We start from the raw sequence: 18,558 nt of genomic DNA, 5'->3' as shown, positions 1-18,558 counted from the left end.
TCAATATATGTTTCTTGCAGATGTCTCCATATGATGGGGCGCCTGAAGAGTTTGATCAAACTTTTTTTTTGTTAGAAGTGACCGTTCCATTGGACCTGTGGAGAACTTTGCACTTAATCTGGTTAAAGATGCCCAAAAGTAAGTGTTTCTGTAAAGAGATCATCTTCTTCTCTTCAGCTGCAACAAAATTGGCCTTAGATGAGCATATCAAAATCACTGTGCTTCTGTTGTAATATTATAGCTACTTGAGGTTGATACTCAATTTGCATCATTTAGGCAAGCATAAATAAATTCATTTGAAGCTACAATAACCTAAACAATATGTACTGAAAGCCACAAGATGCACAATTTTGTTAGCATTCTCAAAGCTTGCTATAGCGATCAAAATACTAATGTTTTATTTTAGTTTCTTTTGTTTAAGAGAGGAATAGATTTAAACTCAAGGCTTTGACGACTTCTATGGCTCAGATGGACTAGGCTAGTTGACACCTTTAAACTTTTCACTGTATATTTGATAGATTTTCTTATATAGTTCAGAAGTTATCCATTGTAATCTCTTTCCTTCTGATTTGGGTACCCGACTATGTCTTCGATCTGTTGTATGTGCGAAGCTCATGAGTAATGTAGCACATTAGGAATATTACATCACATCTGCTTGTTCCATGCATAGCTTTGTCTTCTTTCTTCTTTCTCCTTGCGAGTTAGTATTTCTTGACCCTCTTTCTTCCCTAGACCTCTTCAATAGACCTCTTTCTTCCCACGAGGTTCAGATTGCCGCAGGTCCTTGGGAGTGTTTGGCGAGCTAACTTACAATCACTGCATGAAGGAGTGCTGCAACGATGAGAGATGATGATCCAAAGAAAAGCAAGGTTTTTTTTTGCAAGATAAAAAAAAAAATATATATTTCTCTTCTTTAGTTCTGTTTTCTTCATCTCTAAGATGGTTGATTTGGGCATGCTTTGTTCCCTCAGTTTCTTGGGAGCAGCTGTCTTGGTCCAAGGCCTTTGTTAAAAAATGGTTCAACATCAAGAGCAAAGGTCAGGATAACCATGTCGATGAGATTGCTAGCAAAGGTGTGCCTGATCTCTTTTTCTTATTCAATTCCAATTTATTTTAATTTTAATATAGTTAGAATATTTTTTCTAGATTGATTGTTTTTGTTGGTCGTCGTATTCTATTGTTGTTATGTGTTTGGTGCTTTATGATTTGTTTGTTTATGATTGTGAACTTGTTTTAATTGATTAAGGGTACAATTGTTATATATAAGTATTGATATTAGTAATTCTTAATTTAATATTCTCCTCTATTGTAATATTATTTTAATGGTGATTGTCTAAGCCTTTGGCTAGGTGTTGGGTTGTACTTCCTTGGAATTTTTGCCCTGGAAGACTGTTTTGGGCGATTTTAGCAAAATTATTATTATTAATGTATTTTCTTCATTCCTATTTCTGCTGTGATGTTGCCATCTTCAGTTGATTTCCATTGACAGTGCGCAGATCTGTATGCCGCGAGTTCTTGAGAATTCACAATTGCTGCTCCCTAATTATTGGTTTTATTACTTGTGAAAGTTGAGATCTTGTCTTTTGTTTCTCATCTACAGGTGCGAAGATGGATTTTTTTTGCCGATTAATTGGATATTTTTTCAAGAAACATGAGCCAGCCACCGTTAATTTATAGTTTTGTGGCTAAAGGGAGTGTTGTGCTTGCTGAATACACTCCCTTTTCGGGGAATTTCAGCACTATTGCTGTCCAATGCTTACAGAATTTGCCTCAAAATAATAAGAAATTCACCTTCTCATCTGATTGCCGCACATTCAACTTCCTGGTTGACAAAGAATTTGGTACAGTAAATGAAATTTTACTTCTGCACCGTGTTGGATATTTTTTTTCATATACCTGCTTTTCTTTTGTGTAGTGTTTCTCGTGGTAGCTGATGAAGCAGCTGGAAGAAGTGTTCCATTTGTGTTTCTAGAACGTGTCAAGGATGATTTCATGCACCGCTATGGACAAAGTATCAGTGGTAACAACTCCCATCCTCTCATTGATGAGGAAGATGCTGATATGTTTGGGGACAAATTTAGCACTACTTACAGTCATGATAGGGAATTTGGGTATGTACACATTGTTGCACTTAAGCTTCCAGTTTATCAATTTCTTTGCCCTTGGTATAACATGAGATGATCTTCACAGGGTTGATTGGAATTTTTAGTTAAAAACATTTGCAACTAGAAATAGTGGGATTTTACAGTTTGTTAGTTTAGTTGTAGTTGTTTGGTCATACTTTAACATGTGACTGCTTTTTACAGTCCAAGGCTGAAGGAGCATATGGATTATTGTATAAGTCATCCAAAGGAAATGAGCAAACTTTCAAAGCTGAAAGCTCATATAACTGAGGTTAAAGGAATAATGATGGACAATATAGAAAAGGTATGTTGTTGCTGGCCCCGTTACTAACAACTTAGCAAGTTGTAATAGCACTCTGTAAACATGAGTTTACTGCTTTAAAATGTGGTGGTTTTATGGATTTAATGCTGAGTATTTGAGCATTACCATATGATGTGACTGATGCCAACATATGTTGCTTAATCATTTTCTGTTCTTTCAGGTGTCTTATTATACAGTAATTCCATGTTGAGCAAACAAAGATCTTGATTTTTTCGATCGCATGATTATGACATGTAGTTTGAATTATTGTACTCATCATATCTGGGAGAATATTGAACACACATGATAACTATATGAATATGAACAAGCTAGATAGTGGATATTATTAGATTGCATAGTTGGGCGGTAAGCCTTCTTTCTTGTGGGTCAATATCTGATTCTGGACATGGGCGGTAAGCCTTCTTTCTTGTTGAAAATAATTATTATCAGGTTCAGATGATATCAAATTAAGGAAAATAGTAAAAAATTAAATTGTGGACACATGCCAAGTAATAAACACTAATCAGGTTGGACAATAGTAAGGAATCAAATTATTAATTCATGTCAAAGTGCATGTGTACCTAGCTGATCTTTATGGACATAATTGTGGCACGGGTGGTGGCTATGCTCTTCAATATGTTTAGTGTGTTCATAAACACTAGACTATTTATAATACAGATCATTATTTGATTGTCACTTGTCCACATCATCTTAGAGTTGTGTATGATTGCTCTATGCATCATCTTGTTTTTTTTTTCATGTTACCAAGTTGTCGCTTAGGAAAGTACCCATTATATATAGCTTTCACTCTAACTAAGTGACAATTGATCTCTATATGATTTTTCCTCTTGTAGAAAAGAGATGGAGATTGTTTATGGTAACTCTCTTGACATTATATAGCTTTGTTGGTCCTCTAGGAGCACATCTGAATTCGATCACTTTCTGCTTAACCTAGAGAAGCTTACATGCAGTATGTATTAATAGTGTTCTTTACCTTTGCATTCAATCTGACTATAGTATCTCTTTTTTCTCGTTTATCAAATTAGATTGCTTCCCAAAAGGATGCAAGGGTTAGATTTGAACCTGCTATTCATAGATCTATCACTATATGATGTGGTTGAGATAATTGATGAATGTTTATCTTTTTAAGCATTCCAATTAGTCATCTTGTTACCTGGTGCTCTTATTGCATTTTGAACTATGATTTTTGGTCTTGGTTTACTAATATATTATTTATGTATTTTTACAGTTTACAAATCTCAAGTACTCCAGAGTTGAAATTGATGAAGTGCGGTTCGAGTGGGCTGAATGCATGCTAGATTACATTTGAGTAGGAAAGGTATTTGATTTTTGAAAACTTTGGATGATGCATGCATTTGCATGGAATGTAAATTGCGTATATTGTCCCATGTCATTTTCTTTCTGATGGTGATATTCTAGGACTTCTGCAGCATGTATAATTCTTCTGTTTTTGTTCTTTGCTGTAGTTAAGTAGACCAAATGATACTTTTGTTTGACAGATTAGAACAGTGGATGTTTTAACTCAGAAAACTAGGCATTTGAAGGTGAAAAGCGGTGAGATTAGGGAAATGAAAGGCGCAAGAAGAATGGAGTAGTATAACAAGTTGAACAGATTCTGATTCTCATAATTTAATGTAGCCTCAGCTTGATTTTTGATTCACGATGTTCTACCTTGATGTGTTGTTAAAAGAATGTTCTACCTTGATTCTGATATCTATTAGCTTTTGATGTAAAAAGAATGTTTGTGTATTTTATGGATACTGTTGTAAGAAGAATATTTATGTAATTTGTGAATATTTGTGTATTTTATGGATATTGTTGAATGAAAAATATTTGTGTAATTTGTGAATATTTGTGTATTTTTTTTGTTACTGTCGATTTTTCACTGTTTCGGAAATCAAATTTGTGCTGTTAAAAAATACTGATATTACATCAGTTTTCCACCGCTGCAAAATCGGTGTCATTAAATAATATTACATCGGTCGTGGACCGCTGCCAAAACTGGTGTTATTAACATATAATATTACATCGATTTTACACCGTTGATGAAACGGTGTCGTTAAGTGATACTACACCGGTTAATAACTGATTCAAACACCGGTGTCGTTAAGTGATACTACAACAGTTTTAACCCGATGTCTAAAATGGCAGACCTTTTACATCGCCTTCGTAGACATCGGTCGAAAATGTAATAGACACCGGTGGAAAACCGATGTCTATGAGGGTTTTTGTTGTAGTGGAGCGTGAAGACTAGCTACAGTAGATGAGAATGCATACCTCCGTCGAAGCCTGGGGTCTTTATATAGGACACCTGGGAGGCGCGTGTACGCTTCTCGAGACGTGTGCGCTTCCCAAGACATACCTCAAAATGGATGTGTTAGAAAAGTACATATGGCGCCATACCGCAATCGTTCGAGCATATCTCTACCCTGACAGTGGAAACTTCCATCGTACAATTCTCTGTCCGGCCCGGCCGCCGACCATGCTGTTTGTCGGCAACACATGTCTCGAGAAGGATATCACCAGCTGTCCCCCTTCGTCTTCTTATGCACCTTTTGTCTGTTACTAGTCTGAACGGGAGAGATGCTTGGACTTACTGTCGTTCGGGAAGGGACATGTACTGGACTGAAAAGAAGAGACGCTCGACCCGTCAATCACCCGGTAGTTCGGTGGACATCACGGCTGAGCCGAGCGGGTCATCCGCTCGGTTGAGGGCGACTGGCGCGGTCTTCTGAACAAAAGGAGTCCTGCTTGGCTTGTGAGCGTCGGAAGCTCGGCATAACGACTGAGCTGTCAAAGCGCCGGCTCGGGAGCTATCCGCGCCGATCGCTCAGATAGGTTAACTTTGACTACGACCGCCACAGGGCCGTTGACCACCATCCGGGCGGGCCCCCCTTTCTTACCACCGGATCAAGACCCATTCTCTCAAAATCTCACTTCTCCAAATAAACAACACTTTTCCCCTTGGAACTCGACATCATGTCCAACCTTTTGAAGAAACTTCGAAAAGGAGGTGGTGTTTCAAGCCGAGAAAAGGATCCACCAAAGGAAAAGGGCAAAGAGAAAGTCGTAAAGGGGAAGGGCAAAAGGAGGGCACGCGACGAAGGTAACGATAATGAATTCAATATTATTTTTAGAAATGAGAATCATAAATCTAGGTTTGATATTCTTGTCACAAGGAAGGTTGTATGTACACGATACATGGACCCTATTATTTTAAACATTTTAGGAATTAGAGATAATGTAGATTGGATGATTAGTTCTCTAGATTGGGACGATATTATGTACACACATCTTTCTACATACCCACGAATTATACTTGAATTCTTAAGCTCATTAGATGTCCACTATTCAAATGAAGATGATTATTGATATGGGTTATAAGGAGTGGATCCCGTGTAATAATGTGAAAGGGAATATAAGGAGAAGAGGGAAGAAATAAGGAAACCTCGAAAAGATGAATGCACTAAGTAGGCAAATCTCGATTAGAAATGTAGGACCGATCGGGATAAAACTAACGGAGCACACGATATAAGTAGGTATATTCGGTAGACAAAGCTCGGCTGAGCATATAGTACCGGACGAACCCAAAGGAGTGAAGTATTAGCAAGTGCACCTATGCCCAGCAAGAGAGCCTTGACCAAGCATGAAATACCGACTGAGAATATAAGTCCGGTCAAGAGTATACGCCCAACTAAACTAAAACAGACAAAGGATTAGCGCGTTCAAATACACTCGGAGGTAGGGGGTCGACCGAGCATAAAGTACCGACCAAGTTAAAATAACAGAGGGTCAATTAACCTAGAAACGCTTAGCAAGCAAAGCCCCGCTGAGCTTAAAGACGTACATCCCTAAGCAATCTCTGTAGTCGGTCAAGCAAAGACCGATGACATGTCATAAGACCCAACATGACTCAATAGGTGAAGCCTGAGTGAGCATCAACACAATATAAGCATATTACATCCGGTAATAGAATCCTTGTTGAGCATGCACATGACTCGTTCGGCAATGAAATCTCAAGCGATCGAGCAGGCACACAAATCAAGGTTGTCGGAAGGGACTCGACTTGGAAGCATCCGGTCGGACATAGGTACAATACGCTTGATAGTAGAAGCCCGGTCGAGCATACACATAACTCGTTCAGTAATGTAATCTCGAGCGATCGAGAAGACATATGAACCAAGGTTGTCAGAAGGGACTCTGCTTGGAAGTATCCGGTCAGGCATAAACACAATACGCCCGGTAATATAATCCCGGGCGGGCATATCAACATGCACCTCTATAAGACTATAAGTATAAGATCTATCTGGCAAAATCTGGCCTGGCATAGAGACACTCACATTTGTTAAAACTCATAAGCATAGCCAGTAAGGAGTATTATAATTAAGTATACGTAATGTATGAGAATAATATATGATCATATGATAATTCGGTTAATTTAGCGGGAAATAGCTTCTAGAAATTTCTGTAAGTACGCTAGACGACAAAAAAGGTAAATCTGGGGTACAAAAAAGATTCCTTAAACTATTATTGTAGGTACTTACGCCATTTTATAACAAACTCTAACAAATTGGGGTCCACCTCATAGTCGCAGAGGTTATATGAGGTGGTATAAAAAGGGGAATTCTCTCCTTTGGCAAGGTATGCACAACACCACCACTGAAGCCCTAGTCCCATTTCAGTTGACTGTACTTCTTCTTCTCTTCCCACTTAGAGCAGAGGGGACTAACTTGAGCATCGGAGGGCTTAGCCAGGGATTCCCACCCCGGTCTTAGGTCACTAACACTTTGTTGGTTGGTTCCATAGTGCGCAGGAGGCGACATTATCCGCCGGAACGTTGAGTTGTGGTTTTCTTCGTCACCGTGCTCTGATTCGCCGGAGTCTTCCCTGGATCTTCTTCGGGGTTCTCAGATCTAGCTTCAACCTGCTACTCTCATCGCTGAAAGGTATTTTTGACTGGATTTCTTCGGGATCTTCTTTGGTTTTCTCAGAACCATTATTATTCACCTTCCTCGGTGTTATCGCCGAAAGAGTCATCGCCTGTCGTTCCCAGCTCTTCAACAATTATTTTGGTTTGTCTACTGGCGGTTCTCGCAGGTTTGACCCTAGATTTAATTGGAATAGTTTTTAGAATTCAATCATCGGATTGGATCAACCTTATGAGCCTTCTAGAGCTACAACTTCCCATATGTAAAATCCCATCTTTAGATACTTACACCGAGTTATGAGTAAAATTATTCTTGGTAGAGGGGAAAGCGATGGAGTCATTAGGAAATTGAAACTTTATGCTCTATGGGCTATGTTACATAAGGTTGACTTTGATTCTAGTTTCCATTTTTTGTAGAACCTAGTGAGAGTCGGGAAAGCATCCTCGGGATCGATTGTTTTTGGTGGATTGATTACCCAAATAGCTATAAATTTGGGTTGTGATATAGATGAGTTAGAAATCATTCATGGCAATGACATGATCGATATTGATGCATGTCTTTCTATGAAAATGATTTGTCGGGATGAGAATGGTTTTGCTTTTCCTAAGAAGGATGGGTTTCTACTACCACTCCCTTATCCCGAGTGAACCTCTGTTCGCAATCCCACTAATTGGGTAATCACTGATTTAGATCTTGAGAATGCCCCCCTCCTTGTCTGAAGACACCGAGCTCCACCTTGAGCCCTCGTCATCTGAACAACCACAGCCATCCAGACATCCGGAACCTGCTAGACACTCTTTTGCCTATGGTACGGGTAACTTCAGATTTGATTTTTCTAATTTTCGCGCCTCTAGACTCACTTCACAAGAAGCAAGAGGCACAATGAGTGATGTTGGAGGGCCGTTTCAGCTTGTTTGATAATCAGTATAGAGAAGTGCAAGATAATTTTTAGTTCACGAGTAACTTTCAGGGTCAAGTGGCTGAATTTGTCCAGGATTATGATATGAATCAAACTAGAATGCGAGAGTTCATAGGGGGAATGAACGTTACGCGTCAACAAGTTGACGCCCTCTACGAATATCATAGGATCCTGAGTGAGACTCCTAGTTTTCCTAGTTTCCCTGTGAGTTGACCACGTAGACCTCTATTTTCCCACCATCCTCTACCACCTCCACCATATTGATTTCATTGGGACGATGAAGAGTTTAAGTCTGGGGGGGGGGGGGGGGGGGGGGGGTTTGCAACATGAAAATTTTTGCATTTTGTTTTGTAAATTTCTGCATTTTGTTTTATTTTTCTTGCATTCAGTTTTGCTTATGTCTTGCATTTTTCTTTACTTTGCTTGCTATATTTGTTTTTTTATTGTCACTTGACTGTCTTTTGAAGCATTTTGGCATACTGAGAACATCATTTCTCAGTTCTGCTAACTTGTCTAAGAGCGAAATTATTTGTATGTTTATATCTTGATTCATGATGTTTTGGATATAATGCTAGTATGTTTAGTGTTCTCTTTTCTCTATCTTAAGTAGCATGATATGAGCTAAGTATTGTATGGAGACAAATTTGAGTTTTGCCTTGACCTTAAGGATCTTACTTTCACTTTACTTGAACTTGAATAGTTGATATTATTGAAATAGTCATGATTCATCCTATTTGTTTAGTACTTAGTTCCTATAGTGATTTCTCAAATTACATTTTGGTTACTGGATGATCCTCGAATCATGTAAGCTTATTTAGAAAAATTGAAATATCCCAACATCTGTACTTATGTGTATTTATGTTTAAGTGTTGCACCTTACAATCACTTAAAAAAATAATAAAAAAAAATTAAAAAAAATATGATGAATAAGGGATATAAAAAATAGTTGTCGTGAGTGAAAACTAGCAAGTTGTCCCTTTGAGACCGAGTTAGGTTACTAGGAAAATGACTGCTATGCTTCTCTTGATATCAAGTACGCCTTTGCGACCTTGGGTGGATTAAGAAATATGAACCAAGTGTGTGACAGGTAAGTGTCTATCACCGGGAACATTAGGAACTCGATTGGATGACGACTTGACTAGGACAAAGATTGAAACTTGAAGAGTTTGGGTCACTTATTGCACTATGCACAAGAAACTTATGCTTAGGCCATACTTGAGTTGTTTCCACGATTATGCTCATCAATGAAACTTTTAGCTAGGGTTAAGAAAGTGCACTAGGGATTATGATGCATTATAGAGCACATGAGTTTAGATTGTGCCATTTTGCTTGAGGACAAGCAAAAGTTTAAGTCTGGGGGTGTGATGTGCATAGATTATATACACCTGTTTAGCATGTTTTGGCACACATCCACATATTTTATGCATGCTTGATCTATGCACTTTCATACTCTTTGTCTTACTTTCAGCATACATACTTTTCTTTGTTCGGAGATCTGCTATTGTGTATTTTCTGTTTACAAGAGTCAAATTTGGAGAAGAAATGATGTTCGTGGTCGATCTAGGCAACAAGCAAAGGAAGACGACACTGGTCATGTGAGCCACACGACCATGCTAAAGGAGCAGGGAGGAAAATGACCTTGGCCGTGTGGAGTAGGCAGGTCGTGTATCTTCACCAGAGAAGGAGAATGAAATGGCCGTGTAGATCGACACGGCCGTGTCACCTCAGCAAGCATGACCAAAATAGGGCCGTGTAGATCTACATGGCCTAAGCAACATCTCTACATGGCTGTGTAGCATTTCCAGAGAAGAGGCAAGGCCAGGTCGTGTGTGCCACATGACCGTGCAAGGGATCCAGAGGTTGAGATTGGCACGACCGTGTGAGCCACACGACCGTGTGAGCAAGCCAGAGAAAGAACAGTACACGACCGTGTGAAGGCTACCCGGCCGTGTGACCTTGGCCGAGAGCAAAACAGCCGGGGCCGTGTGTGCCACACGACCGTGGCATGGGTCATGTGGTGCTCGTGCCCTGCCCTATATAAAGAGCTTCTTCCTCTTTCAAGAGGAGGATGACTCTCCCTTTTGGGGAGATCAAGTTTGGGGTCATTCTTCACCTTCTCCAGCCTTGATCCAGCATTCCTAAGCTATTTCCATCTCCGATTCAACTCCAGAAGCTAGGGATTGGTTCTGAAGATCACTCATCATCGCTAGATAAGCATTTCTATTCTCTTCTCTTGATTTGGATTGAAATGTTTGTGATCTCTTTGTCTTCAGATCTCTATCTTTATATTATGGAGTAGATTCATTGTTCTAGGACTAAGGGAGTATTTGTGGTGTGGTTTGATGTAAGAATCTCATGGATATGCCAATTTCCTATCTCAATGATGTTGTTATATTTTGTATCTATTTGATCTTGTGTGGATTGTTGTGTTTAGATTTAATTACCATGCTCGATTGGATGTTTGTGATACTTGTGGATCTTGTAGAGGGATCCTCTAGATCGTATGATCGAGGGACGCTAGTGACAAGCTGCCCCGCTACTTGACATCTAGGGGATCACCTTGAAAGGTGAAGCTAGTCTCTACAAGGAGGTGGAATAGTTAAGTGCATTTATCCCCTATGCATTTATGTGGATTGAATGGTGATGTGTTTCTATGTCGTATGACCGAGGGGCATTGGTGATAGGTTGGTCTGCTAACAGACTTCATAGGGATCATGACTATTAAATTACTAGAGGTATAGATAAAAGTTCCTTGTTGGTTGACTTTTGCAGGAGAAAACCGACAACTTCCTGCAAATGCCTGACAATTGAGGATAAGAATTGGTAGATCACCTTACATTGATAAATATTACAATGAAATTGAACTCCTAGAACTCTCATAAAACCCAAGTTCTTACATTTTCTTTTCTATTTCTATTTCTAGTTGCTACTTAATACATTCATATCCTTTGTCAATTGTTTAGGTAATTCGTTGTGAGACATCTCTAGTGCTTATAACTAGTCCCTGTGGATTCGATATCTTTTTATTACTGACGATAAAATCATACACTTGTGGTTGTGTAACAGTCCCCGAGCTACAACCCAAGTACATTAATGCCTGGCTATATCCTTGGGGCTAGTGATACTAGGCCGCCAGGCATGAACATTATCATCTTTTACTCAAGGTGTCAATCGTCATGTAGTAGTTATTGCACAAATACAATAGCTGCTATACGTTGAGAGCTAGGACTTGTACATTGTAGCATAAATCCTAATAAAAAATATTGCGCGCTATGAGAATCCTACAAAATATTGGGATCGAGACAAAGTTTATTGCCAATTAGCAATCATCAATCCTGAACTTACCATTAAAGTCCAAGATTTAAGATATACAAATTGGGAAACTATACCTATTAAACAACTATTACACTTAGGGGCTATTCAAAGATCGACTTCTAGATTTAGAAGCCCAACCTTTATAGTTAACAAAGGCATAGAATAAAAATGTGATTAATCCAGAATAGTTTTTAATTATAAAAGACTAAATGATAATTGTCATGAAGATGGTAAAAAAAGACTAGATAAAGACCAACTTTTAAAAAAAAAAAATCCAAAACTCAAAATATTACTCTAAGTTTGACATGAAATCAGGATTTTAGCAAGTAACAATACATCTTGATTCCATTGAATGGACAACCTTTTCCTGTCTTGAAGGACATTTTAAGTGGCCGATCATGCCCTTTGACCTTAAAGTCACCCCCAAATCTTTTAACAAAAAATGGATAACATTTTTAGAGATGTTTCTATGTTCACTGTCTATAGTGATAATATTTTAGTATTCTCCAAAACCAAAGAAGAACATAGAAGAACATTATGCTCACCTACATATTATTTTTAACCTTTTTGAAAAATATGGACTTATTATTTCACGTAAAAAAAATGCAATTAGCAACTACACATATAGATATTCTAAGTGTTGAAATTGGCCAAGGAAAAATAGCACTCCAACCTTATATTTCTACAAAAATCCTCGCTTTTCCTGATAAAATGGAAGATACAAAAACACTACATGCTTTCTAAGGGCTCCTGAATTATGCACACCCTTATTTAAAAGACATTGGCAAGATAAGTGACCCATTATATAATAAGACATCTTTAACAAGTCGAAAATACTATAATCAACAAGATATAACATTAATACAACAAATCAAGAGTTTAGTCAAAACAATTCCTATGTTAACATTACCTCTTGATTCCGACTATTTAGTTATTGAAACTGATGGCTGTGAAACTGGTTGGGGTGGAATCTTATTTAGGAAAACTTCTGTTGGTGCAGTTTGCACTAACAGTCTAACTTAGGTTTTGATGAATGACAAGTAAGTTAAGTTAGATTTTGTTGTGATCTAACTACTTGATTAAGTGTGCAGGAGAAGTTCAAATAGGTCAACGGGTTGATCGGATATCTAGCAGAAAGTCCAGCTAGGTCAACGGGCCGATCGGATAGCTAGTACAAAGTCCAGATAGGTTGACGGACTGACCAAATATCTGGCAAGAAGTCCATCTAAGTCAACGGCCGACCAGATAGCTAACATGAAGTCTAGATAAGTCGACGGGCTGACCGGATATCTGACAAGTTGGTAAGTTAAGGTAAGTCACTCGAGGAGAGTGACCTTGTTAGGACGCACCCCGGTTAAGGGATAGTAGGCGTCGGTTCAATTTAGGTCCATTTGAGATCCCTAAACTGAGACCTTGACTAGTTCCTGGTCTTGAGAGGACAGGAACTAATTACTACTCTTTATTATTAATTATTATTGTCCTAATACTTGTGTTGCAGGTTATTTGGACTAACATTATTTTGCAGGACAATGGAGAAAATTTGCCTTCGGATGAACAATGTCTGAAGACATCTTCAAGTAGTGAAGGCACCTTCGTACTGTTTATAGAAGCCATGGAAGGCGCCTTCCGCAGGATAAATTTTAGATACTGTCTCGGATAAGTGCCGGGCTGCTCGGGATCAAATTTACATGTTGAAGGCGCCTTCAACAGCTATGGAAGGCGCCTTCCAAACCCTATTTAAGGCAGTCTCGAGAAGGTTTTGAAATAACACTGATATACGAGCTACTACGCATCCGTTTGAGCTTCCGACTGCTCCAGGCTTCTGCTACGACTCTGTTGCAAAGCTACTACACCTGATAACTATTCCAAGGATTTCCGATCGTGGCCAGTAGTCCGACAATGACACACTAATGCTCCCATTTAGATCCTTAAGTGTCGGTAACAAATTTTGTTTGTGTATTTAATTTATGCAAAAGGACAAGTGCAATGTGTTGCACTTGTTCTAATATTTTTGTACTCGATTCCCTTTTTCGGAGGTATCGAAAGAGGTTTTAGTGGATTACTCATCGGTAGGTCCACGGGACCTAGGTCTTCGAGTAGGAGTTGCCAAAGGCTCCGAATCAAGTAAATCGACTGTGTTTTTTTTTGTGGTTTTTGTTTTCGATTTCTTATCTACTTTCCACTGCGTTCGCACTCGTAATTTAAAAATGAGAAAAAAAGTTTTTGAAAATCATGTGATTCACTCCCCTTTCACATGCGTATCGATCCAACAAGTGGTATCAGAGCCAGGTTCTGCTCTGAATTAGTGAAACCACTAATCAAGCCGGGGAAAAAAGTTTTTAATTTTTTTTGTTCTATCTGAATTGGTAAAACTTTACCTATTCAGATAATTTTTTTTTCTCATTTGGTTTTAACTTGAAGTTGATACAATTCTTCTATTTTTTTTTATATATATCTTAAACACTGCTAATCTAAGACAAAGTTTTGGGACCTCCTTTCTCTTTTTCTCTTTGTGTGCAAGATTCATGGTTTAAAATGAGGAATACAGCACCGCCTGTCTTCCCCTCTTCAACGATGATGACTTTCCGTACTGGAAGAAGTAGATGAAAGTATACCTGAAGATCGACTTCGACCAGTGGTTCTGCATCACTAGAGGCTACAAGGCTCCCGTCGACAACGCCAGAATTCCAATGGACCCTGAACATTGGAATCCGAAAATGAAAAAGAAGGCTCATATCGACTTCAAGGCTCTCAACACAATCTAGTGCGGGCTAATGAAGGAAGAACTGAACCGCGTCAGACCACACGAAAATGTGAAGGAGTTGTGTTATAAACTCATCGAATTGCATGAGGGAACCAACGATGCAAAGGTAACAAAAAGAGACCTTTATTTGAATAAATTATTTAACATAAAAATGTAGGAAGGAGAATCTACGAGTCAACTACATGCAAGGATAAAAGATATCCTAAACGGGCTTCATACAATTGACCATTAAATGGAGAACCGAGACTTAATAAGGTAAGCTTTAAACGCGTTTCCTCGAAATACATTGTGGGCATCCATCATGGATACCTATAATATTTTGAGGAACTTGTCTAAATTAAAATTAGAAGAATTATTTTGTGAATTAGAGCTACACGAATAGACTAACACCAAAATCGAGAAAGGTACTGCTCTTATTGTAGGAACCTCAAAAGAGAAGACCAGAACCAAACCAGAATCAGAAGTTGAGACTGACCAAGACTCAGATGATGAAGAACACTTGGTGAACTTGATAAGAAAAATGTTCACAAGGAAAAGAAGAATTTCTCAAAAAGGGACCTGCAGAAGATCAACTCAACATCAAATAACAACAAAATGAACGTCACATGTTTAGGGTGCAACAAAAAGGGACATTACTAGAATGACTACCCGAATCTGAAGAAAAAGAAGGCCCTCAAAGTGACGTGGGATGAATCGTCCAAAGATGAATCAGATGACGGAGAACTGAAGCACACCAACTACCTCGCACTGATAGCTTAAGAATCAAAATCAGAGAACGAATCGGAAGATGAGTCCGAACCCGAATCAAGCCACAAGTTCGCACTCATTTTCAAAGGTTTCGATGAGGGGTATACTTTACTTTAAGCAAAAGATTTTTTTTAATTATTATATGTTTAAATAAGAAATTAACTAACTCTGAAAATTACATAAACGAACTAACAAAAGAAAATAACAAACTTAATGAACAATTAAAACCAAGTTCAACAACTGAACCAATAATTCATGCTGAAATCCCAACTCAAGTTGTAAAATTTGAGTAGGATAATTTCAGACTGAAAAATGAAATAATTAAACTAAAAGAATTACTACAAAAATTTATAACTAGATCCAAGTACCTTGACATGATACTTGAGTCACAAAAAGCTGTGTACAATAAGTTCAAACTTGGATACAAGCCCAGTTCAACCAAGAAATCCTTTATATCCTTAGTTAATCAAAATAAGACCCAAACTAAAGCTTGGGTGCTAAAAGCGTGTCTAACCACGTGAGTAGGAATTAACCAATATTATGTACCTAAAAAATGAAATCCATTATATAAAATCAAATCCAACTAAAACCTTAAATCCAAACCAAAATAAATGTTCAAAACTAAATTCTAAACTTAAAAACAAAACAAAATCAAACCTGAATCCAAAAGATAAAATAAAAATCAAACAAATCAAATTACCATCAAATCCACTATAATTATAAAAGTAATCGACATAAACATAAAACTTAAAAATCAAACTTAACAATTCAGGAGGAGGCTTCAAATTAGTTGGCACCTCCAAAATAATAACTTACCAGCTGGGTAATTAGGATTATCTAAAATAGGGATAACAGTTTAACTTGACAAATGTACTGGTGAAGTTTTGGATGGTAGTAGATTAGGGAAACTCTATCTATGCATGTTTAGGAAGATATGACTTTGACCTGGGCATTTGGCTTAGTGAAACTAACAGAAGCTACCCCTTACGAATCATAATTAGTTAGACCAAGGTTTTGTACTAAATTCAATGAATGAGACTATTTGAAAAATCTCAAAGGTATGGTTACTCTAATGATATCCAGGTGACTCACCATAACTCAGAAGTTTATCCAAAGAATTAATGTCTGTTTATTGAACCCAAAACTAAACCTAAATCTAACACAAAGTTAAACCAAACTATGAATTCAAACTTACCTCATCTCACAAAATTACAGGATTCTCTGATTGAAAACGTAGATCAAGTGAGATGACTAAAGACCTAAAATAAAAAATTAAACTTAAACTAAAATTAAACCTAAAATAAAAAATTAAACTTAAACTAAAATTAATCCTAAAATAAAAAAAAATTAACTTAAACCTAAAATTAAAAATTAAACTTAAAATTAAAAATTAAAAATTAAACTTAAAAATTAAAATTAAAATTAAAATTAAAATTAAAACTTAAAACTTAAAACTTAAAACTTAAAGTTAAACTTAACTTATTCAACCTAATCGAATTTCAAATCAAGCTTAATCTAAATTAGTTTTAACTCCTACCTGTTGTAGGAAACCAAGTGAATATTAAATAGTGATTATTCCAAACACATGTCTGGGGATCACACCAAATTCACTGAATTAACATACAAAAGCTTAGGAACAATTATTTTTAGAAACAATGACAAACTCAAGGTAATTGGGATAGGTAATATTGAACTCAAAACTAATTTTATTGTTAAGAAAGTATTACTTGTTGAAAATCTCAAATATAATCTTCTTAGCATTAGTCAATTATGTGATTCTGGATATAAGTTAAGTTCCTATCATCTGAATGCTTAATTGAGCACATAGATGCCCCTACAATAAAACTAAAAGGGTTTAGAAAGGATAATATCTATGCAATTAACCTAACTGCTTCCTCACTTAAGAGTCACTTGACACAAAAAGAAGAAACCTGGTTATGACATAGAAGAATGTCGCACACAAACTTTAGAAATCTAAGTAAATTAAATAGATTAGTTAGAGGCTTACTAAAGTTACCCAAATTAGACTCAACAATTTGTAATGTCTGTCAACAAGGAAAACAAATAAAGTCAGCTCACAAATCAACTAATCAACTTCAAACAAATTCTATACTAGAATTATTGCACTTAGACCTATTTGACTCCCATGAAATTAAATCAATAAATAAGAGTCTTTACTGCCTAGTAATAATAGATGATTACTCTAGATTCACCTGGGTAAAATTCTTAAAAAATAAGGATGAAACATTTAAAGTCTTTAGTAATTTTTGCAAACAAATTGAAAATGAAAAAGATAGAAAAATTAAAAAGAATCAGAAGTGATACCTGAGGTGAATTTAGAAATCACAACTTTAATCAATTCTACCTTGAAAATGAGTATCATCACGAATTTTCATGTCCTAAAACACCCCAACAAAATGGAATAGTAGAAAGAAAGAACAGAATTCTACTTGAAGCCTCTAGAACAATGCTAAATGAGTATAAACTACCAAAATATTTTTGGGCAGAAGTTGTTAGCACAACCTGATATGTACAAAACAAAACTACAATAAATAAAACTTATAATAAAACCTCATTTGAACTCTATTATAATAAACAACCTAATATTAAATATTTGAAAGTATTTGGATGTCCAGCCTATATACTAAACACAAAAGAATACTTAGAAAAATTTACCTTAAAAGTAGAAAATAAAATCTTTGTAGGCTACTCATTAAACAATAGAGGTTACAGAGTATATAACAAAGTCACACTAAGAATTGAAGAAACCTCAAATGTAAAATTTGAAGAGACCAACCAAAACTTAGAACAAACGCAGATTCAAACAATTGATTTTTCTTGAGATAACAGTAGTCAAGGGGAAGCCAGTGAAAACCTAAGGCACAAATACGAAAAAGAAGATCAACCTTAAGTAAATGAACCTACTGGAACTGTAAGAGTTAACCCAAACCATCTAATTGGCCAAACTCAAACCTAAGAGTTCAGACTAGATCATCCTTTAGAAATTTAAGTCAAATATCTTTGATCTAAAAAATTGAACCCCAAATGATAGAAGAATCCTTACTTGACCCAGACTGGATCATAACCATGTAGGAAGAACTAGCACAATTTGAAAGAAACAAAGTCTGTGACTTAGTACCACTACCTAACAATAAAAAGGTAATAGAAACAAAATGGGTATTCAAAAATAAACTAAGTGAAAATGGAGACATTATTAGAAACAAGGATAGACTAGCGGCTAAAGGGTTTATTCAAGTAGAAGGACTTGACTATGATGAAACATATGCCCCAATAGCTAGACTTGAGTCTATTAGAATGCTACTTAGCTATGCATCCCATAAATGATTTAAGCTTTATCAAATGGATGTTAAATGCACCTTTTTAAATGGGCTAATAATCGGTAGGTCTGCGGAACCTGGGTCTTGAAGTAGGAGTCGCCG

General features: G+C 37.0%; 1 protein-coding gene across 1 annotated transcript; it reads left to right on the top strand.

The window, feature by feature from the left end:
* The first annotated feature begins 1,651 nt into the window (after positions 1–1,651).
* On the top strand, positions 1,652–2,635 carry LOC121999414 (vesicle-associated membrane protein 727-like). The gene is made up of 4 exons (XM_042554100.1): positions 1,652–1,841; positions 1,916–2,111; positions 2,307–2,427; positions 2,606–2,635. Exons 1-4 carry the CDS (start codon positions 1,652–1,654, stop codon positions 2,633–2,635), a joined length of 537 nt encoding a protein of 178 aa, XP_042410034.1.
* The last annotated feature ends 15,923 nt before the right edge of the window (positions 2,636–18,558 follow it).

Source organism: Zingiber officinale, chromosome 7A, assembly GCF_018446385.1.
Source record: "Zingiber officinale cultivar Zhangliang chromosome 7A, Zo_v1.1, whole genome shotgun sequence".
NCBI lineage: Eukaryota > Viridiplantae > Streptophyta > Magnoliopsida > Zingiberales > Zingiberaceae > Zingiber > Zingiber officinale.
This window is presented reverse-complemented; position numbering and strand designations above follow the sequence as displayed.

Excerpts from the sequence above, each read along its gene's own strand:
- LOC121999414 (XM_042554100.1), top strand. The coding sequence starts at position 1,652 with ATGAGCCAGCCACCGTTAATTTATAGTTTTGTGGCTAAAGGGAGTGTT. Across the intron at positions 1,842-1,915 it reads CCTGGTTGACAAAGAATTTG|TGTTTCTCGTGGTAGCTGAT; the intron begins GTACAGTAAATG and ends TCTTTTGTGTAG. Across the intron at positions 2,428-2,605 it reads TGATGGACAATATAGAAAAG|GTGTCTTATTATACAGTAAT; the intron begins GTATGTTGTTGC and ends CTGTTCTTTCAG.